The 24,038-nt window shown below is 38.6% G+C and overlaps 1 protein-coding gene across 1 annotated transcript in view; it reads left to right on the forward strand.

Moving 5' to 3' along the window:
• PIBF1 (progesterone immunomodulatory binding factor 1) overlaps positions 1-24,038 on the forward strand; it is a 209,400-nt gene that overhangs the window by 172,740 nt on the left and 12,622 nt on the right. The window contains exon 17 of the mRNA XM_081815019.1: positions 15,128-15,301. Within this exon, the coding sequence (XP_081671145.1) occupies positions 15,128-15,301 (174 nt within the window). The remainder of the gene's footprint in view (positions 1-15,127; positions 15,302-24,038) is intronic.

Below are 24,038 nucleotides of genomic sequence, written 5' to 3' on the forward strand. Positions count from 1 at the left end.
TTTTTTTAAAGATTTTATTTATTTATTTGACAGAGACAGAGATAGCGAGAGCAGGAACACAAGCAGCGGGAGGGGGAGAGGGAGAAGCAGGCTTCCCCCCGAGGAGGGAGCCCGATGTGGGACTCGATCCCAGGACCCTGGGATCATGACCTGAGCCGAAGGCAGACGCTTAACGACTGAGCCACCCAGGCGCCCTAAAATAATATAAATCTTAAATAATGAGGAAAAAAGAGGTAAAGGCAAAGAGCAACTGATAGCATCTCACTCTTGGAGAAGAGTAGCAGGGCTTCAAGTTCAACGTTCAGTTGAGTATAAGAAATGTAATTCCTTAGAATGTTAGAATGATCAGGGAACCCGATGTGAGACTCGATCCCAGGACCCTGGGATCATGACCTGAGCCGAAGGCAGACACTTAATGACTGAGCCACCCAGGCGCCCCTAGAATGTCTTCTTTCTTGTTGAGTGTACTTCTCAGGAATTGTCTTAAGTGGCTTTCATTTTTCATCCATTTTTATCCACTCATCTTTGCCTTTTGAAATAAGATTTGCTGACTTGGAAATTCTTATTCTGCTTTTCTGAGTATATATTTCATCATGTGCCCTCAGAATATAAGTTTTCAAGGGTAGGAAAAGCATCTTTAATCAGCCAAATGTCTACTAGAAAACTGTGCATAGTTTTAAGAAGCTGATGTAAAACCCCTTTGTGATTTCTTCTGTAACTGTATTAAGGGTAGTGGTTAGAGCCCCGATTAGGAAGCTATTCCAGTATTTCAGTGAATTATGATGGTGTCTTGAACCAGACTGGTGATGATGGTGTCCAACAAGAATGGACTAATTTGAAAGCTATTTAGAAAGCAGAATCATGGGGCGCCTGGGTGGCTCAGTCATTAAGCGTCTGCCTTCATGAAGCTCAGGTCATGATCTCAGGGTCCTAGGATCACACCCCACATCAGGCTCTCTGCTCAGCGGGGAGCCTGCTTCTCCCTCTGCCTCTGTGCTCCCACACTCTCTCTAAGAAAGAAAGAAAGAAAGAGAGAGAGAGAGAGAGGGAGGGAGGGAGGGAGGGAGGGAGGGAGGGAGGGAGGGAGGAAGAAAAGAAAGAAAGAAAGAAAAAGAAAGAAAGAAAGAAAAGAAAGAAAGCAGAATCATAGGGTTTGGTGATTGGATCCAGGAAATGCTGAAGAGAGGAGGTATGAGAATTGATGCCCAAGGTTTTGGCTTTTGTCCTGGGTTTATGGTGGTGCCACAAAATACATGGGGGAAATAGATTTGGAGAAGAAAAGCTCAAGGAAATACCTAAGTGGGTATGTCCAGTAAAGATGGTGCTTTATATGGAAGGGATTAAATGAACTCGTAAATGAACTGCATAGAATGAGAGCAAAAAAAGGCCTAGGCCAGAATCTTGAAGAGCACCAACATTTAACGGATGGGCAGAGGAAAAAGAGTTTACACAAATTAGAAGATGGGGTAACCAGAGAAATGACAGGAACATCAGAAAGAGAGTAGAATCTGACCAGTGACAATGGGCTGTCAAGGGGCCAAATCAAACAAAGATGAAAAGAAAGCATCGATTGAATTTAACAAGATGGTACATCAGTTTCAGTGGAGCCAAAAAGCAGACTGCAGTGAATTGATGAATGAGCAGAAGTTGAAAAGTGGTCGTAGGAAAAATAGACAACCCTTTAGATATTTAAATCAGAGACTATAGGATGATGGGGAGGGGGCATGAGGTCGAGGGCTTTTACCTCTCACAGCTAGAGAGTATCCAGTTTAAATGGTGATGGGAAGGAGCCAGGTAGAGAGAGACATTGTAGGTACAAACGAGAATCAATTGAGCAAAGTGTTGGGGAAGAAGGAGATCCAGAGCACAAGTGATGGGATTTAACTTTAGACAGGAGGGGCACCTTTTCTATTTTGAAGATAGAAATAAAGATTATATAAAGATAAAAATGAGTTTGTAGGTTTGATGGTAAGAATTTAGGCAGTTCCCATCCAATGGCTGTGCTCTAATGGCAGGAGATTTGCTAGCATCAGAATTTTTAGGAAAATAGAATTTTGAAATAGCTACACAGTAAATGAGCGATATGTATTATGGAAATACCAAATAATTGCCAAGTTGAAACACCATGTGTTTATAGTAGTACCATTCTGTGCAATTTTTCTCTCGTAGCATTCAGCATGGCAGGTATAAACATGGAGAAGATGGACAATGGGATTGGTCCAGAATTACACTCTACCTTCTAGTGTATATGCATATATACATGTTCAGGTCTCTTGTTAGATTGTAAGGTAAGGTTGGAATTACCTTTATATTCTTTATGTCACCTACATTTTAAAATACTGTGGAAAAAGCCAAAGTCAGACAAGATGAGTTCCTATCACAGCTCTACCACTTGATAGCTGTGGATTCTTGTGACAGAATTTAACCCCTCTAAACTCCATTTCCTCATGTGTAAAGGTAATGTCTACCTTGCAGGACTATATGAGAATTAAATACTGTAGTAACATTCCTGGCATGTAACAGGCACGTAACTCAATGAATGTGGTTCCTTTTTCTATTTTCCTTCTGTGTCAAGAGTCAATCCAAATGTTACATATTCTTTGAAGTTCTCTCAAAGTTCGACAAAGAAAAATTTATCCCTTTTTTCTACTTCTTCCCAATAATTTTTAAAATATTTGTATTAATGTTCACGTCACTATATATTATAATTATGCATATGACTTGGCCAGTAAAGTGCCTCATTTTTCCTAATATATTAGCCTTAAGCACAGTATTTAGCACATAATAAGTACTCAGTTGAATGTTTGTTATGGTCCTTTACCTCTTCAATTGTAATTGCACTTGAAACTGTCAAATAGAATAGTCAAATAGAAAATTTTAGAAACTAACCTTTAATATAGCCTCATCCCCTTCCCTCAGATAGTAAAATACACTGACAACTGATATCATTTTAACTGAAGAAGCTCTCCTACACCCAAGAACAGTTTCAGAGAATTATCTAAAAGTGGCCACTAGGAAGTCATATCTGTAAAGTTTGTGTAAAATAAAGCTACTCCTAAAACCCTGGACATGGTACCTGTACCCACAAGCAACCTGTATGGGTATCAAGCCTCTCAAAAATGATACATATTTGTATCAACATTTGTATCAAAATGTCATATTTGTATCAAAAATGATACATATTTCTAAGACCTGAGATTCTTCTACTCTTTTACATAGTGCTTCTACCAATAATGTCTTTCAGGGTGTACTGGCATTTCAGTTAGTATGTAGCCAGAATTAACTAACCACTCCTTACTAAGGTTCCTAGAATATGCAAACCCCTATTCTTGCCTGAATGTTGGACTCCCATTAGCCCAGAATACTTGCCTCTTACTGCAGTGTGTTCACTTAACAAAAAGAAAACAAACCTGCAGTTAGCCAGGTTTCCTAAAAGTGAAGTCACAGTATAATTATCATTCTTTGATGGTATGTTTATGTTCCCAGATTCTAACTTGTATGTTCTTTGTGATTTCTCGGAAAGTTTCAGGGACATTTCAGCACCACAAGTGCCCCTTAGGCAATCCACTTCATAAAGGGTTCAAGCAAATTACATATTTCTATATGTGTGTCATTCCTTTTGGTTCATACTTAACTGTTTTGACATTTTCTTAAGAATACCTTCTACATGTTTTTCTTATATACCTATGTAGTTAAATTTTACATCAGCATGACTAAAAAAATACTGAGCGTATAAGTTAATTTTTCTTTAGATGAAGATGTAATTATTCCTCAGATTCATACGTTTCTCATCTTAGTGATGCTCTTCCAGTTAAAATTTGTTTTGATTTAGTGAGTTTAAGTGAATTCTTTTTAAGATTTATTTACTTATTTGAGAGAGAGAGAGTGCCTGTTCGTGTGGGTTGGGGGGTGCAGAGGGCAGAGGGAGAAAGAAGACCTAGGAGACTCTGCACTGAGCATGAGCCCAACACAGGGCTCGATCTCATGACCCTAAGATCAGGGCCCTAAGATCACAACCCTGAAATCATCACCTGAGCCAAAACCAAGAGTTGGATGCTTAACCCACTGTGCCACTCAGGCGCCCCTTAAGTGAGTATTTTAAAGAAGGACAATTATTGTAGTGAAAACCTAAAACGCACATAACAAGGGAAGTCATATTTTCTCTGTAAAGTTTTAGAATGCTTATTTTTTCCATATAAAGGTATGTGAATTCAGGTCCAAGGAAATTCAGGGAGTAAAATACTGCAAAAAATAACTCATTGCTAATGTCGAATTTACATATACTTTTTTTTTTAAGATTTTATTTATTTTTTGACAGAGAGACAGCGAGAGAGGGAACACAAGCAGGGGGAGTGGGAGAGGGAGAAGCAGACTTCCTGCGGGGCAGGGAGCCCAGTGCGGGGCTCCATCCCAGGACCCGGGGATCATGACCTGAGCCAAAGGCAGACACTTAACGACTGAGCCACCCAGGCGCCCAAGTTTACATATACTTTTAAAGTATGCCAGAACCAGGGCGCCTGGGTGGCTCAGTCGGTTAAGCGACTGCCTTCGGCTCAGGTCATGATCCTGGAGTCCCTGGATCGAGTCCCTCATCGGGCTCCCTGCTCGGCGGGGAGTCTGCTTCTCCCTCTGACCCTCCCCCCTCTCATGTGCTCTCTCTCTCATTCTCTCTCTCTCAAATAAAAAAAAAAAATCTTTAAAGTATGCCAGAACCAGGGGCACCTGCGTGGCTCAGTGGGTTAAGCGTCTGCCTTTGGCTCTGGTTATGATCCCAGGGTCCTGGGATAGAGCCCCGTGCTGGGCTTCCGGCTCAGCGGAGAGTCTGCTTCTCCCTTTCCCTCTGCCTCTCCCCGCCCCCCGCACCCCCACTTGTGCTCGCTCTCTCTCTTTCTCTCTCTCAAGTAAGAAATAAAAGTATGCCAGAACCAAGCCTATTATATATCAGTAATAATATCTTGAGTTTTTATAGCTTCTTTCTTCCAAAATGTTTAAAACATTTTCAGATCAATTATGATAGACTAACATACTTACAAATCAGTTATAGATGCTTTCAACCAAGTATATCTAGGAGCTAAGGAATCAAAGAAAGGAAAAGTTTTAAATTATTCCTCCATGCTTCTGCCTTCTAGAATTTTCAGTTAATAATAAGAATGTTTAATATTTATATGTGACTTTGGAATTTTTTTTGTTAAGATTTTATTTATTTATTTTGACTGAGACACAGCGAGAGAGGGAACACCAGCAGAGGGAGTGGGAGAGGGAGAAGCAGGCTCTCTGCTCAGCACGGAGCCCGATGTGGGGCTCAATCCCAGGACCCTGGGATCATGACCTGAGCTGAAGGCAGATGCTTAATGACTGAGCCACCCAGGCGCCCCATAATTTTGAAATTTTTTAATACCCTTTTTTTTAAGCCTCACAGAAACCTATGATGGTCTTATACCCATTTCACAGAAGGAGCAGCTAAATCTCAGTCCATCTCATGGAATGTTAACTCTCCTTGATTTTGAGTTGCATAAAAGACACATGAATTTCTCTTAGATTGTACTCTGGGGACCTCTATGTTTATGTGGACTTGTACAGAACTTAGTAGAACTAGGTTAAATTATTTTGATTTTCATAAGTATTTTGGCTTCTTTAATCTTTTTCATCATCTTTAAAATTGCAGATATCTTTGTTGTACCTTGCAAGTGAAACTCTTATGTGAAGCAATATAATATCTGATCATAAAAGTATTTTATCTGTGTATAATGCCCTTTTAACATTTTTCACATCTCTTAGGTATCGTATAGGCTTGTTATTATCTAGTTTTTTTGATATTGTATTTTAGAATGAAATATATTTTTTCCCACCATATTTTAGAAGTTTGGCATATTTTCTTTTAAATAGTAAGTACAGGGGCACCTGGGTGGCTCAGTCGGTTAAGCATCTGCCTTCAGCTCAGATCATAATCCAGGGTCCTGGATTTGAGCCCCACATCGGGCTTCCTCCTCAGTGGGGAGAGCCTGCTTCTCCCTCTGCCTGCCACTCCCCCTGCTTGTGCTCTCTCTCCCTCTCTCTGTCAAATAAATGAAAATCTTTAAAAAAAAAAAAATAGTACATTTCTCTGACTTTTTTTTTTTAATCAGTGAGGAACAAGTAAAGACCTCTTGCTATCATTTCTATCCCTGTGTTTTTATGATTCTCTTAGAATTGTAGCGGTTTTTAAGAAGCCAAACAATTCTAGAACGTGAGGAGACACACACAACTGCAAAGCTATAAAATAGGTCTCTGGAAATGTGTGGTGGCCAGGAGAGATTAACGATATGAGGTAATTATATCATAATCCTGTCAGGTACCATATTGGCAGTATTTTGATATAAACTTAAGTCACTGATCACGTATTAGGGAGCTAACACTACGAGAAGGCTGGGAATACAACATGGAGAAAGTACAGGCACTGGAGTGAGCAGTACTCTGGAAACAGGTCCTCAAAGTAGAGCACAGTGTTTAGAGTCTGATGTCGATGATGGAAATCAGCTAGAATATGCATCAAAACCTGTCAGATTATACTGAGATAGCAAAGGCCAGAAACTAGACAGCAACTAGATGAATACTGTTACAGAGGGAGAGCGGGGCACCAAGAGGGCATGAGTACTGGAAGGCAGAGCAGTCAGAAGTCCAAGATACACTATCCAGCAATCAGACGACGTAAAGGGTGTGTACAAGCCAATGAGAACAGAATCAAAGGGCCCACACTTCTGTTATGGCAACCATGGCAGTGATTTCAACTCAGGGGCCTACTTTATTGTGTTAATACTAGCTTCCTCTACCTGGATCACTGTTGAGCATGACCTTAGATTATATCCAAGTTCAGGAAAGAATGTACCAGGTGATTATGTCCCTTAGGCTATAACAGCACAGTTGTCTCTCATTCATGTATATACTTGAACTCTCGCTAAGCTTTCAGTCATAGATAAGGTATGGTTCCAAAAATGTGAATGTCATCTTAAATGCTTTAGAATAAGGAGTAGCTAGATCTTATTCCGCTCTGCTCTGGCCAAGACTCCTTTCTTTGTTGTTCTAGGCCCAAAACTTTTCAATACTTAGAAGGTATTCTGAGGAGAACAATCAGGATGGTGAAAGAATTCAAGAATTCTTTTTAGTCATAATAGGTACAAATGAACTGGGGGTGTTTACAGAAGAAATGATTTCGAGAAATCTAAGAAATTCAAAGTAAGCATGTGAAAGAGGCAATGATAGACTTGTTATACATATCTCCAAAGGCTGGAATTAAAATCTAAGAGTAGAAATTATAAGGAGACTCATTTTATTTGTTTCGTTTTGCTTTTTTTGTTGTTGTTATTGCTGTTGTTTTGTTTTGTTTTGTTTTGTTTTGTATAGAGGCCGGGTTAAATAACTTGAAGATCCCTTCCAAACCTGAACTTGTATGTGTGTATCAAAGCCTTTGATAGAAGTTAGATGCACTATTTTATAAATAATGACAGCTTTGAACGCAGAAAGACCTACATTTGAAAACTGGTTTCACTTATTAGTAACTAATGGACTTGGCTAAATTTCTTAAAACCTTCTAAGCTTGTTTCTTCCATCTTCAAAATTGAAGTAATATTTACCTCTTGGTATTTGGAAGAGGATTAAATTAATTATTTTTTTTTCTTTTTTAAGATTTTATTTATTTATTAGACAGAGAGAGAGACAGCGAGAGAGGGAACACAAGCAGGGGGAGTGGGAGAGGGAGAAGCAGGCTTCCTGCTGAGCAGGGAGCCCGACATGGGGCTTGATCCCAGGACCCTGAGATCATGACCTGAGCCGAAGGCAGTCACTCAACCAACTGAGCCACCCAGGCGCCCCAAATTATTATTTTTTTTTAAGATTTATTTGAGAGAGAGAGAGTGAGTGCTGTGGGGGGAGAGGGACAGGGAGAGAGAGTCTTAAGCAGCAGAGCCCGACATGGGGCTTAATCTCATGATCCTGAAACCAAGAGTCAGACACCCGACCAAAAGCACCACCCAGACGCCCCTGGAAGAGGATTAAATTATTGTATAAAATACGTAGCACAGGGCGCCTGGGTGGCTCAGTTGGTTAAGCGACTGCCTTCGGCTCAGGTCATGATCCTGGAGTCCCGGGATCGAGTCCCGCATCGGGCTCCCTGCTCTGCGGGGAGTCTGCTTCTCCCTCTGACCCTCCCCCCTCTCATGTGCTCTCTCTCTCATTCTCTCTGTCTCAAATAAATAAATAAAATAAAAGAAAAGAAAATAAAAGAAAAAAGAAAATGTTACCCTCTTTTAAAAAAAAATAAAATAAAATACGTAGCACAAAGCCTAGCACATAGTAGATACTCAGTGAATGTTAGCTCTTGTCCTCTCTCTTCCTCTCCCCACACCTAAAAACTTCATATTCTCCCCTTGAGGCAAAGGGACAACCCCAGGGAAAGGTTATCCTACAAATGGGAGCAAGTTATTTCGATGGGAAGACTGAGGGAGGGACTGAAAAATAGGAGTTTGCAGTTGTAGATACTGAGAACAATTCTCTCACAGTTCTGCCATATACAAAATCTGCTTTGTCCGTTGTTTAGAGTGTAGTGGCATTGACATTCAGGGTATATTTTAACATCCTCAAAAATCATGTATTAAAAATCTCTACTAAAGTATTTGTAAGTGAAATGATCTGCAGGTCTGAAATCTGCTTTGAAATATTTCAGAAAAACTGGTAAGGAAATAGATAAAACATGGTTGACAGAATAGTCTGGCAGTCCCTCAAACAACTAAACAGAGTTCCATATGACCCAGCAATCTACTCCTAGGTATATATGTTATGAACATGTCCGCACAAAAACTTGTGCATGAATGTTTATAGCAGCATTATTCACAACAGCTAAGAAGTGGAAACAACCCAAATGTCCATCAGCTGATGAATGGATAAACAAAATATGGTATAGCCATACAGTAGAGTATTATTTGGCCATAAAAAGAAATGAGGTACTGATATATGTTATAACATGGATGAACCTTGAAAACATTATGCTGAGTGAAAGAAGCCAGTAACAAAAGACTACATATTATTATGATTCCATTCATATGAAACGTCTAGAACAGGGAAATCTATGGAGGCAGAAAGTAGATTAGTGGTTGCTTAGAGCTGGGAAGTTGAGAAGAAGGTGAGATTGAAGAGTAATTCCTAAAGGAATCCAGGTTTCTTTTTGAGGTAATAAAGTTTTAAAATTGACTATGATGTAATGTGCACATATCCATGAATATACTTAAAACCATTGAATTATACAGTTTAAATGGATGACTGTATGGTTATGAATTATATCTCACTAAAGCTGTTTTAAAAAACAATATGGACAAAATGTTGACCATTGTTACAGTTGGGCAGTAGAACTGAGAGCTTCATATATTCTTCACATATTAGAAAGTTTCCATAATAAAATGTTTTTTAAATACCCTTTCAGATGAAATTTAAATATCCAAAATATATATGTACTTGGTTTAAAACAAGGTTGGTTTTTACCTCCTGTTTACCTCAAGTAAGAAAGATGCACAGAATTACCAGACTTGTTAACCAGGATACGTTGTTATTCCTATGCAGAAACACTTACATTTGACCTCCCATGGAGCACATACTTTGCATTATACTTGTCAGAGCTATTTTCATCAAGAAATGCCATCTATGTGTCCCCTTGCCAGCATCTTTGCAGAGTTTACAACTTTCAGCAATTTATTGGCATCAGCTCTGCAATAGTGTTAAGCAGCTGCTCTGCAGTTGAGCTGTTTTAATATACCACCACTCTGTGCAAATAGTTTATATTAAATGGCCAAGATATGTGATTTGGGATTCAAGAGAGCAGTTTATCTCTTTTATAGAGATTATTTATGCAATAAGAGTCGTTATCCTCTTCCTCTTCCTCCTCCTCCTCATCATCATCTGGAAGTTTCATAAGAATGTCCTTGCCCTTAATTCTTCCATTTTGATAGTAATTATTTTACTGCAATGTGGTTTTGTTTCATTTTATTTCAGTTTTGTCCTAAGTCTCAATTGTATAGCCAGATGCAATTCTAGAGTTGTTAATTTTAATGAATGGTTCATCATTCTTGAAACTGTAATTTTTTTATGTATTTGATATACTAGATTATAATATATATACTATTAGCTCTTTGAAAAACAGCATAAAAGTGTCAGAATTAATGACTATTATTATAAATCAGACTATGTATGTAGAATAATATTTAAATATCTCAAACTAGTGGTTAAAGGGAAAGAGGATTGGGGCATGTCACTTTTACAGTATTTGAATTTTACAATGAACAGGTAATGCTAGTATAATTTTGAAAAATGGGAATTTTAAAAAATATTTTGAGAAATTAATGGAGCATTTGCCAAGAATAGGCTAAAACAGCCAAAATAACGGACTCCAGATTAGGGCAGTCTACATTTTGACATTTTGGAGAAGAGAGCCTGCTTTCTGCATGAGCCCTGCAGTGAAGCCTACTAAACAGATTTTCTCGTCCACGTATTCAGAGAGAGTACTCAGTTGTTTCGTTCACATGAATGAAATGAAAAACAGAAAGAAAACTTTTAATCTGGTTCTTTGCTCATAATTTGGAACACACACCAAAGACTGTCAGAAACTGGAAGAAAATTAATAATTAACACAAAAGGGAAAAATTCAGAGAAACTGACCCTGTTCTCCAAAGAAAACAAAAACAAAACTCCACAGCGGAAACGAACTTACAAGGGGTAATTCGTTTTTTCAGAAAAATTTGAGAAAGTAGTATTTCTATAAAATAAGAAACAGAGAACAACAAAAAAAAATTGGTGATATTTTATTTTCAAAAATTGCTAAAATTTAAAAAATTGCTAAAATAAAAATCATGAAATTATTATAAGTAAAAATGCCAGGAGAAGGGTACAGAGAGGAAGAGAGTGGGGGGAGGAGGTAATAGGGTGATGGGTATTGAGAAGGGCACATGTTGTGATAAGCACTGGGTGTCATACTTACCTAATGAATCATTGAACACTACATCAAAAACTAATTATGTACTATACAGTGGCTAACTGAACATAATAATAATAAAAAAAAAAACTTTGGGAAAGAAAAAAAACAGAAATGAAATAAGAATCAGCTTGGCATCATAGTTCTCAGAAATTTGACTTTAGGAAACAACGAAATAATACCATCAAAGTCCTGAAGAAAAGCACAATACTTTCTTCCACAGTACCCTCTCAGAAATAATGGAACTTGCCAAGATAAATAATAAAGAAATAAAGTAATAAAAGAAATTTCAGAATAATAACTGGGCATCAGTCTTAAAAGCAGTCTACGAAATTGAACCCAGCTAATAAATAGCATGATTAAGAAGCTAGATAATCTTAGGTAATATGGGAAAAGGCATATAGTGTTTCCATCAATGAGAAAAAAAAATAATAAAAGGCAGGAACTCTAAGGAGGAGGGAAATCTCTTTTAGAAAGTCAGAGTACAAATAGGAACCCAAGTAAATGGCATGATTTTGAGCAATAGATGTGATGTAAGAAAAAGAATTCAATTGAACATGATGCTTGAAACATTCTCCTTTGAACATCAGAGGTTCCTTTCTTGTGCTTCTAATCACACTCTCTGCTCTGCAGTGAACAGTATTTGTAAGTCATTAAATATAAGTACAAATAACCCTACTGACCAATCAGAAAAGGATGGTTTAAGACCAGAGAAAAGCAGAATCAAAAGCTAGGGAAATGAAATGCAAAAGTCAAGTCCAAACAATAAGAGCAGAATCTTAAATAGGAGAAATGAGCCAATAATCAAGAGCCAGACAAGAACATGGTAAGAACCAAACCAGATCAGGAACAAACCAGAAGATCTCAAGGTGACTTCATCTTACCAAACGATTCTGTTTTGTAGTGACGAGTAAGTTTTCTAGCTCATATATGTTAATGTTGGTTTATTTATTTTTGTTTTGTCAGTCTGAGAATTGAGATCTCATAATTACAACCATTCTATTTATAATAATAATACCAATAAGAGCATGACAGTTTATGCCAAAAATGTTGGTGAAAGATCTATTAAAATATTGTCATGGATAGAAAGACTCAATATCATAAAAGTCAGTTCTTCTAAGTTTTTCTTTTAATTTAACATAAGTCCACCCCTATCTCTAAGAATAGAGCCAAAAATATATCCAAATCATTAAACATTATAACAGTGTGACATGGGTGTGTGAACTGACAGACTATTGGAATAGAATTTAAAAGTCCAGGAATAAATCATCTACTTATGGAAGTTTAGTGTATGATAAAGATAAGCATCTGAAATGGGTGAGTACATAATGTTATCACAGAATAGCTTTGGGGGAAATATGTCGAATCCACACCCTTCACCATAATCCAGGATAAACTTCAAACAGATCAGAGGTCTAAACGTTTGAAAAGGAAAAGAAAAAGAAAGCATAAAAGTAACTTGAGGAAATTGGAAGAAGAAAACACAGAGAAGGCTATAAAATTAGAGATTGACATATTCAGCTACATGAGAATCCAAAAGTTTGGCATAGCCACACACACAAAAAAAGCATAAACATAGATAAAAGATAAAGGGGGGGGCCTCCCACTCATATTACAAAGGGCTAAAATCTCTAACATATAAAGAGCTTCTTGACATGTGTAAGAAAATGACCAATCACCCAGGAGAAAAATGGGCCAAGAATATCAAATACCCTTAAATATATGAAAAGCCGCTCAACCTCTCAATAGAAGAAATGCAAAATAAACATACTCACTTATCAGACTGGCGAATAGCCAAAAAGGTAACACAAGCATACATTTTATCAATTAGGAAACTGAAGCTCATTGAACCAGAGTAGATTGCCTAAGTTTACATAGTGAGTAACAGAGTCAGGAATAGATGTGTCTTTGACTTCTAACCTAATGCTAAAATATTTCCAGTACATGTGCTTGGCTTTCTGTGTGTTCAGTACATGATGGTATTGTGGATACTATTTGATGTTAAAGTGGAATTTTCATTCCCCAAATTTACCATTGGTATAAAAGGGATGGATCATTTATGTAACCCAACATAATAAAACTGAGCAAAATTTTTCTACATGTTCTCTTGGTATCCACTGTAGCTGTATTTTTGTAGTGGGAATTTTATAGAACTGTGTTACTTGTACAGTGTTCTTTACCTGCATTTCAGAAACCATGCTAACATTGTCTAATGCAGCCAGAAGAATGAAAGTAGACTGTGCCAACACCCTAAATTGAGGTGATCCTAGTCTGGATGAAGCAAAGACCTATGAATTTCCCTTCTGTCTCCTGACCAGCGTCAGGAATGAGCTGTTTCCTGTAACTGCTCCTCTACCAGCAGCAGAAGGAAGGCAAAGAGAAACAAATGACGGCCTCCTCCCCAGCACTTAGACGCCAAAGCCCTCTGCCTAATGTACCTGCACCTCCTTCCTCTTCTCCCTCCTCATCCTCATTGCCCCACCTGTCCCCTTCCCCAACAAATATGATCCCCTTTACCTTACTAATCTGTAGATTAGTAGTAGGTTGTGTTAAAGGTTATTTTTTCCTATTATTTTATCTTCATGCCAAGATACAAAAGTTAGGCAAGTAAACATAGGTTCTTTCAGAGAGAAAGTTTTCTTTCAATAGCCTGAGAGCCCATCATCTCCCCTTCCCCTTCTCCTTATAGTGGTAAATAGAAGAGGAGCTAAAATCTACCGTAATACCAGACATGTTTAAAATCGAATCAGTGATTATGTACTTCACTATGGAGAGCATATAAATGACATAACATAATCTTGAAAGCAGAAAGATCCCTCAAAAGGCTCAAATGATATTATATCAGATTGGCAGTGTCTGAAGGTGCACACATTCTCATGTGCATCCGCCAAGCCAACCCCAGGACTTCAGAAAGGAGAAAAAGGATTCTGGCACCATTTCATCCAGCTCCTCTGTTGGCCCTAAGATTTGGTGGCTTGAACTCAACAGCTCTGTTTTAAAATACCCACTCAAGCTAGATGGTTCTAAATAGAACTAATGACAGCCAGGGGAAAAAAAAAAAGAAAGGCCTGTAGGAACTTGCTCTGACCCAGAGCTGATGTCTATAAACAGATTAGTAGAAGGGAGCAGAACAGCTCTCTGTCACCATAACTTTGGTGTCTTGGCATGAAAATGAAATAAAATAATAGGGAAAAAATGACTTCCAACATAGCCCACCACTATTCTACAGATAATAAGGTAAAGGAGAGTTTAATCTGTCCTCTCTCCACATGCTTGTATTTGATTGAATGAATTTAGTAATTAATCATAAATATCCACTAAGTAGTGTTAGATGCTAACAGTTTGACTGTGGGGAGAAATAAAAGACAAAATAGACTGAGAAGGGGAATGACTGAAAATTGTGATCTGAGCTCTTTAACAAGTTCAGCATAATTAATTCTTAGTTCAAACAGCAACTGCTAAAGCCAACTCCAGTTTTCATTTGTAAAAGAATGGGGAATGACATGATTGAAGAAATCCTGAAGTTGTATTAAACTTAAGGTTTGAACTGGTGATTAGTAGGCAAGGAAAAGCGTTCTGGACTCTTTTTCCCTACCATCTTCTTATAAAACTTCAAAAGGAAATGGGATAATTGAAGAGGAGGAAGAGAAAAAATTAAGTGCCTAAATCGTCTACTCAACAAACAGGTGTAGAAAACCTTAGGCGGAAAGTAGCTCCGCCAGTGGGTCCGAGGTTTGTCAGTTAGAATCACTTGGAGATCTTTAGAAAATTCCAAAGCCAGGGCCATCTCCTTCCCAGTTACTCACAGTCTCTGCGGGTGGGACACAGACATCAGTAGTTTTTGAAGTTGCCACAGGCGATCCCAATATGCAGAAAAATCAGGGGCCCACTAGAGCATGGAATGATATATTTATCACTTACCATCCTAAAAATACTAATGGTATGAATCGATAATTATGTGCAGCATTGTTCATTGACATGTTGTTAGTTTCATAGCTCTCCTCATTCATATAGTGATTGCTTCAAATGTTTCTTCTACTTCAAGAATAAAAATAAATGTTTTACCATCCATCATTTTTAGTCTGCTTGCTAAAATCACACTTGCCATTATCTTCTGTTTTCATCTATCAACAGGAATTGGCAGCAATTAAACAGATTGTCACCAATATGCGTAGTAAGCACTCTGAGGACCAGTTACTTCTTACTAAAACAGATGCAAAAAATATGACAGAGAATCATAAATCAAAGACTTTAAATGTGCCTAGAGAACATGAAGACAATATATTTATACCCAAACCAACACTCTTTGTAAGTACAACCAATATTAACTTAGAATTTTAATATCTCTGATTTTCATAAGTATATTTAAGTTTCTTACCTCTTATTCCTATTGGCTTTAAACTAATTTTCAGTTTTATTAAAAGGCCTTGAGAGATCTATTATTAATCCCTTTTCTGAATGTATGTATTACCTACCTTACAACTGATAGTTGGTTTTTAGTTAACATATTGGACTTGCCCAGAAATGAGCCTTAATCTAGCATTTACCTCCTCCAGTCTTCAGGACTCATAGGGGAATCAGAGGGACATTTCATATAACATACAAATTTTTAATTTACCTAAGAATAAAAAGACATGCAAAATATCTCCTTCCCCCTCTTTTTGAAATTAGTATATTTTGCTCTAAGAGGTTCTTCATAAAGTACAAAACTAATCATATTAACATAAACTAAAATGCATCTTTAGGTAGAAATGTACATGTAATCATTCAAAAAACAAAAAATTAGAAAAATTTGGATTAAAAGAGAAAATACTGAAAATGTTTTAACAAGAATAAAAATAAAAAGGCAACACAATCAAAATAGTAACATTATTAAATATTACACTTTAACATGGTTTCCCATCCTTGCTTTAATTTCCCAGAAGAAATGTGATTTTTACCATCTGAATAGACACTCAAAACCAGACAGATTTTCTCTGTGATACTCTGATTTAGTGAATCCCCAGAATCTTAGTTTTTTAAAACTTCCAAGATGATTATAATAATTGGTCAAGTATGGGAGCTTCTGATCTAAGCTACTTCATTATACATTCAGATAATGCTGCTCGAGATCAATGTGATATGAGAGATTGCTTAGTGATTACATGGTTCAACATCCTTTTTTAAAAAATGACAGAGTTACAATTTAGATGGAATAAGGGGTAATTACTGTAAGGATCCATGTGGTGGTAATGGAGACTGAGCTGACAGGAGAGAGAAAACAGGAAGCCTAGATTGACCAGCCAGGAAACAAGGCAGCTATACGGATTTCCGGATTTCCGCAGCTGTGTCCCGGGATCTTTTCCTCTGGTGGTACACCAGCTTCTCTTTGTTTCTCTCCCAGTTTCTGCTTACTCATAGTTTCCACTTCCTCATTAACTTGCTCTTGGCCTCTTGTCTTGAGACATACTTCCTTCCCACATCTACTCTCTTATAACCTAGTTCTCTGTGTATTTTCCAAAAACAAGAATCTAATTGGCGCAGCGTATTTTTGTTGGGTGATACGCCTTTGTGGCAAGTCTTGGTAAGGTTATTAGCCAGGCTACTGAATGGCCGCTCTTACTAGTGAGCAGGAATCGCATGGTACCAAATAAGCTGCCTAGAGCTATTTATTCCAAAGGACCATGGCCCAGAAAGTGGGCTAAGATGATGGCAGACAATATGATATGTCTATTATATTAAAATCTACTACATAGATGTTGATGGGATAAGTAAGGTCAGATGAAAACCACAAGATATAGCCAATTACTTAAAGCCTGTCACACCCTCTGATCTGCCTTTCTGACCCTTCTCTGTTCCAAGCAGTGAACTATTCCTTCTGACCCTGACCTCCTGCATTTCTGACTTTGGCTGATAACCTGATTCTGATATCCTGACTACAACCAGTATATAATTAACAGTAAAATTTCTCCGGTACCTCAAAATAAGGTTATTCAGTGAGAATAAAATTAAGAAGATTCAAAATATAAAGTATTAATTGGGTGGTCTTTATTTCCTTCTTCTTGCCTATGTGTGTTTTCTGGGTTTTTTTTCTATAATAAACTTAATTTCTTTTATAATAAGGGAAAATTTTTCAAAAGAGGTATGAGCTCAGGAGCGCCTGGCTGGTTCAATCATTAGAGCATATAGCTCTTAATCTCAGGGCCATGAGTTCAAGCCCCATGTTGGGTGTGGAGCCTACTTTAAAAAAAAAAAAAAAAAGAGGCATGAGCTCAGCTATACCCTACTGAAAAGTGAGAGCTAATACTGGAAACCAGTCAAATCAATACTGTGTGCTAATGCAAAATTGTTAATGTGAATTGACTGGGTAACCTGGAGGGAGTCATTTAAACACTCTGAGCTGGTTCTAATCTGTAAAATGAGGGGGGATCATATGAAATGAGGTCTAGACATCTTTTATACTAATATGCTATTATTCTTTTCAGGCATCATAATTTTTATAGTTACTATTTTGAATATTTTCAATTTTCCATAGCAACATTTTTCTTACATCTCATCTAATCTTGTTAATAAGGAATTTATGATGTACGTATTTGAAAATAAGAGCTAGTTATTTTATAATCTTAGTTTGTTTTTTTTTTTAAGATTTTATTTATTTATTTGACAGAGAGAGATAGTGAGAGCAGGAACACAAGCAGGGGGGCAGTGGGAGAGGGAGAAGCAGGCCTTTTGCAAGCAGGGAGCCCGATGTGGGGCTCGATCCCAGGACCCTGGGATCATGACCTGAGCCGAAGGCAGACACCCAATGACTGAGCCACCCAGGTGCCCCAATCTTACAGTTTTATAACTAAAATGGAAACATTTCTAATTTGCTTCCAGATCCTTTGGCTGAAATTATTTGCTATTGATATTTTTCCCTGATACTAAATTTAATGCTGAATAGATGGATGGATGTGTGTTCATATATGCATTGAAAAGATGAGGAAAACAAAACTGTCAATGGGGCAGTAGGGTAGAGGTAGAGCTGTGATGTAGAAGAGCTTGAGATACTTGTCTTTATATGCTTTTATATTCATATGAGCCTTTTGCAGTACCCATGTGATAATTTATATATGAAGAGAACCCCAAAAGGTGCATTTGATAGACAGCTTTCTCAAGTTCTGGCCATTAAAATCACAGATAGGGCAGAGTTGTTTTTCAGGCATTGAATGCCCGCAACAAAGACTAGATTGAGCCATGGAATGGAAGTGCTGTAAGTATAGGAGCTGTGTTTCCATTGCCTTGCACAGCTCAGGAACAAAGTTGATACTCAATAAATATTTGGAATTGAGGACTTAAAAAAGATATGGTTAGGGGCGCCTGGGTGGCTCAGTCGTTAAGCGGCTGCCTTCGGCTCGGGTCATGATCCCAGGGTCCTGGGATCGAGCCCCGCATCTGGCTCCCTGCTCTGTGGGGAGCCTGCTTCTGCCTCTCACACTCCCCTTGCTTGTGTTCCCTCTCTCGCTGTCTCTCTCTCTGTCAAATAAATAAATAAAATCTTTAAAAAATAAATAAATAAATAAAATAAAAAAGATATGGTTAGGTGCCGTCCTGATTTACTTACCTTCTTAGCTGTTAAAACTCTACTGGGTGGGATACTTAAGTGTTAACACTAAAAGGACAGGGACAGTGAAAAGCAGCAACTCCCATTGCTGTGGTTAGTGCCCAAGACTATGGTTAGTGCTACTTCTACAACGGGCAGCACCAACTCAGTCCCTTTCATTCATAATCACCCAGTTCATTCCCGCTAATCACCTACTTTCTCTCTCAAGGTAGCTTTTAAGCTGTGCGAGCCCTTTTCTCTAGCCTTACCTTGCTCCTTTCTAGAAAAAAATTGGAGCTGTTCTAATCCTCTTTGGAGCAACTTTCCTTTTTCCTTCCAGAGCAGCATGGGACTAACTTTTGCTAGTGTTCTGCTACCATCCTTTTCCAAACCAGCATTTTTACTCAGGATTCATATCATTGTCACTATTTTCTCAATAAAAATGCAGATGTTGGGCGCCTGGGTGGTGCAGTCGTTAAGCGTCTGCCTTTGGCTCAGGTCATGGTCCCAGGGTCCTGGGATCGAGCCCCGCATCGGGCTCCCTGCTCAGCGGGGAGTCCGATTCTCCCTCTCCCTCTGCCCCCGCTTGTGTCCCCTCTCTCGCTGTGTCTCCCTCTGTCGAATAAATAAATAAAATCTTAAAAAAAAAAATGCAGATGTTAGCAATCCTGCTCTTAGTCTTTTCTCCAAGCAGATTGTCAGCATTGAAACAATAAAAAGCTTAGGCTCCAGGGAGGGCAGGGAACATCACAGAATAGTAGCACCAGTACTTTGTGTATGAAGTTTCCAGATGACAGTGAGTTTATGGGAGGGTTCAGACCTTAACTTAGATTGGTTATCTCAATGGCTAGCATCTGTTGGCTGGGTAAATTACGTTTATGTAATGTAAATGACTATATGACCACATGACTCTGTAGAAGTGATTTAGAAGGCTACATGTGGTCATCTGGAAGACAAAAAATGTTCAAATAAGTACAGTTTAGTTCAACAGGTTTGTCCTGACTACATGCAGGAACCCTTGCTAAACATTATAGAATATTTGATCATTTTGATACAGATGAAATTGGGTGGACTACTTTAAAAGTAAAATAAAGAAAATGCTAAGTGCTATGGAAATTTAAAGAAAGAATAGATACTATGATGTTGATGTGCTCCTGCAGAAAGAAAGTATTTGAGATTCGGGCCTTGAAGAATGTCTAAGATTTTGACAGGTGAAAATGAGGTTAGAGAGTGAGAAATTTCAAAGGCAGAAAAAGTACAATATTCACAAATTATTTTCTGATTTGTGCTTCTTTCCATTATTCAGTAATAGGATTCTAATATGTATTTTTTATATCTAGACTTTATTCCTTTCTTTTTTTTAAGATTTTATTTATTTATTTGACAGAGACAGAGAGAGAGAGCATACGCAGGGGGAGGGGCAGGCAGAAGGAGAGGGAGAAGCAGACTCCCCACTGAGCAAGGAGGCCAACTCAGGACTCGATCCCAGGACCCTGAGATTGTGACCTGAGCCGAAGGTGGATGCTTAACGAACTGAGCCACCCAGGCGCCCCAGGACTTTATTCCTTTCTTACTACATTCTTATCCCTGACTTCAGTCACTTCATGACCCATTAACACTTTCCTTAGGACAAAAGGGGAAATAAAAGTAGATGGGATAGGGGCTCCTGGGTGGCTCAGTCGTTAAGTGTCTGCCTTCGGCTCAGGTCATGGTCCCAGGGTCCTGGGATCGAGCCCCGCATCAGGCTCCCTGCTCTGCGGGAAGCCTGCTTCTCCTCTCCTGCCCACCCTGCTTGTGTTCCCTCTCTAGCTGTCTCTCTCTCTCTCTCTCTCTCTCTCTCTGTCAAATAAATAAATAAATAAATAAGTCTTTTAAAAAAAAAAGGTAGATGGGATATACCTAGAGTAGTCAGATTCATAGAAGCAGAAAATGGACCAGTGGCTACTAGGAACTGGGGGCATGGGGAGCTACTGTTCAACGGGGACAGAATTTCAGTTACACACGAGGAAAAGGGTGTTGTGGATGGATGGTGATGATGGTCGGACAACAATGTCAATATACTTAATGCCACTGACCTGTACACTTAAAAACGATAATGGTGGCAAATTTTATGTCATGTGTATTTTACCACAATTTAAAAATTATTTTCTCTGGGCGCCTGGGTGGCTCAGTTGGTTAAGCGACTGCCTTCGGCTCGGGTCATGATCCTGGAGTCCCGGGATCGAGTCCCACATCGGGCTCCCTGCTCAGCAGGGGGTCTGCTTCCCCCTCTGCCCTCTTCCCTCTCGTGCTCTCTGTCTCTCATTCTCTCTCAAATAAATAAATAAAATCTTTAAAAAAAATTATTTTTTCTAAGTAGATAGGTTATAAAAACAGTTTTTCTCATCACTCATCACAAATGAATTTAGCAGTTATTTGTAATATGGTAATATAATGAATACAACTGGATGTATTAAGACAAGTGACACAGGATGCCACGCTGGGGTAGCCTTACTACAGGGTTGTGTGCTAACTCTGTGCCTCCCAACCTTTCTCAAGACATAACCACACGTTTGTGTGGCACTCCAGATTAAATGAACTTTGCTGGTGGATTGAAGGGACCCCAGCCATCTCTGGAGGCTGAGGGGATCAACAGCTCATCATACCTATAATGCTTCCTTGTGACATTTGTACTGAGACTCTGGACTCACTTTTTTTGATGATGAATCTAGATTTATCTCACCAAAGTATGCTCAGACCTCAAGATATGTAGCTATGCACATTTACATTTCAAAAAAAATAACTTTTCAGTTTCTAGCATCATGAGTTCTAATTGCAGCTTCTTCCTGATGTACTTTATCTGGTAAGCTAATTTAGAAATAAGGAATTTCTTTGTGAGCATGGAAGTAGGGCAGTGAAGGTCGAATGATACGGGACAGTCTCTCATTTAGTTGGTAGGAAAGCCAGGTCAGCTGACCTAGACTCGCTTAGGTTGGGCCCTGCCTATGGAGACTCTTTAAATATTTATTTCTGTGATTCCCAGCTTATATCTTTTTTTGGAAAACAAAGTTATATCTACTAGACAGCATCTTTCTTTTCTTTAGAGAAGTGGCACTTTTCTGGTGTTTGAACACAAATAGATTCTTAATTTCTAGCTTTTTTTCTAGATTCCAGGAATAATCCACCAGGTTTATGATATCTGTATTATCATCATTCTTTCTCATTTTAAAATACTTTCTCAATGTGTTAGAATCCCCAAGTAATATATTAATGTTTTAGTTGACTGCTTGTCGATGACACAAAAGTACCTATCTTATCAGTTATTTATCTCCAGAAACACATTGTAACATGGTAGATTAGTCCTGGTAGGTTTCCAGTTAATCCTGTCATTTGTTTCTGCCACAGCCCTCTGAGCTCTTCCCTAAATCTGGAGTACAGTTTACTTAAGGTTTGTTAACCCTCAACTAATAATCCAAAGTTTTCACTAATTCGTACTGTTTCTTTATAAAATCACAAATACAATTAACCTAAACCAGCACATAAAAATTAGAGCTATATGCCATATATACATATAAAAAGGGTTTCAATGTAATGGAACCTATGAGAGATCACGTATCTCAAAAGTCAATTTATGCAGTGGAAAAGCAGCTAATCCCTGGAAAGAGGCACACTTGATTGTGGCAAATCTACCTCATTAACACATCTGATAAAGAATGTATTGATGGGGAGGGGAGGCGGGAGGTGGTCTGCAGTGGACCAAACACAGATAAAAGGAGTCAGGAAGAATTGTCTGCTACTGAAATTCTTGTACTGTCCTTTTTGGATCTTAAGATTCCTTTTTAATATCGAAAGTTTTATTTATCTTCTTCCCATGTATACAGAGCAGTAATATTTTTTGTATCAGTCGAATGAGAAAACACAGATGTACAAATTCTCTGCCCTTGACTATAAGCTTGAAGGTCTGTAGCTTGGTCTGTAGAAGCTACTTTCAGATTTTTTTTGTCCAGGAGCCACAGTTTAAAAACCAGTTCACATTGTGACCTAGTGATGATCACACACTTTCTCAAAACAGAATTTAACCCAGCTATGGCAGGTAGTCTGACGTTTTCTATCCTATTCTAGCCTGTTGACTTTTTTTTCCTCAATTCTGGTCTTTACCCATTAAATTGATTTTCATACTCATGGGTGGGGACCTACGGTTTCTTTTTTTTTTCCTTCCAGTTTTATTGAGCTATAATTGAAGAGGCCTACAGTTTCAAAAACACTGGCATAGATGTGCTTCTGAGACTATGCGAACCTTAGACTTTTAGCTGGCTCACCTTTTCTGGTCACCCAAAACCTCTCCATCTGTTTATCTGAGAACCACGCAATTTTTCAGTTTTACTGTGACTTCTTATGGTCTGTGACTGTTTAAAAAAAAAAAAAAAGGAAAGAAAAGAAAGAGTGCTGGTAAAACTAGCAGGCATTCCTGGCCAAATGACAGTTATATGTCTTATTACCAATTAATAGCATTCTGATTTGTACTTTGGTTTCTTTTGGATTTAGTTAGCCTCTGTCACCTTTTTTTTTTAAAGATTATTCATCCATTAGAGAGAGAGAGAGTGCTCATGCGCACGTGGTTGTGCGCCCACACACATGGCAGAGAAAGAGGGAACGAAGAGAATCCCAGGCAGACTCCCTGCTGAGCACAGAGCCCAACTCTGGGCTCCATCGTGTGACCCCAATATCATATGACCTCAGCCGAAACCAAGATTCAGACAGACACTCAACCAACTGAGCCATCCAGGCACCCCGCCACTTTTTTTTTTTTTTTTAAGTCATCTCTACACCCAACATGGGGCTCGAACTCACAACCCTAAGATCAAGAGTTGCATGATCCACCATCTAAGCTAGCCAGGTGCCCCAGCCTCTGCTACTTTTCATTTTCTTAGCAGACAGCATCTGGCCTTCCCAGTGATTTCTTGATTTTGCCATGGAAGCTTCTTTGACTTTTTTTTTTAATATTATGCATTTTATTCTTTTTTTTTTTTTAAGATTTTATTTATTTGACAGAGAGAGCAGCAGAGGGAGAGGGAGAAGCAGACTGCCTGCTCAGCAGGCAGTCCCATGTGGGACTCGATCTCAGGACCCTGGGATCATGACCTGAGCTGAAGGCAGATGCTTAACCGCTTAACCTGAGCCACCCAGGTGTCCCTCTTTTTTTTTTTTTTTTAAGATCTTCTTTATTTATTAGAGAGAGAGAGAGATCACGAGCAGGGGGTAAGGGTAGAGGGAGAAGCAGACTCCCCACTGAGCAGGGAGCCCGATGTGGGACTTGATCCCAGAATCCTGGGATCATGACCTGAGCCGAAGGCAGATGCTTAACCGACTGAGCCACGTAGGCGCCCCATCTTTTTTTTTTTTTTTTTTTTTAAGTAGGCTCCACCCTGAGGTCAAGAGTTGCATGCTCTACCGACTGAGCCAGCCAGGAGCCTTTCTTTTACCTTAAATACTAAGGACTTTGAA

Source organism: Leptonychotes weddellii, chromosome 3 (genome assembly GCF_054177405.1).
Source record: "Leptonychotes weddellii isolate Sample4059 chromosome 3, ASM5417740v2, whole genome shotgun sequence".
NCBI classification, from domain to species: Eukaryota; Metazoa; Chordata; class Mammalia; order Carnivora; family Phocidae; genus Leptonychotes; species Leptonychotes weddellii.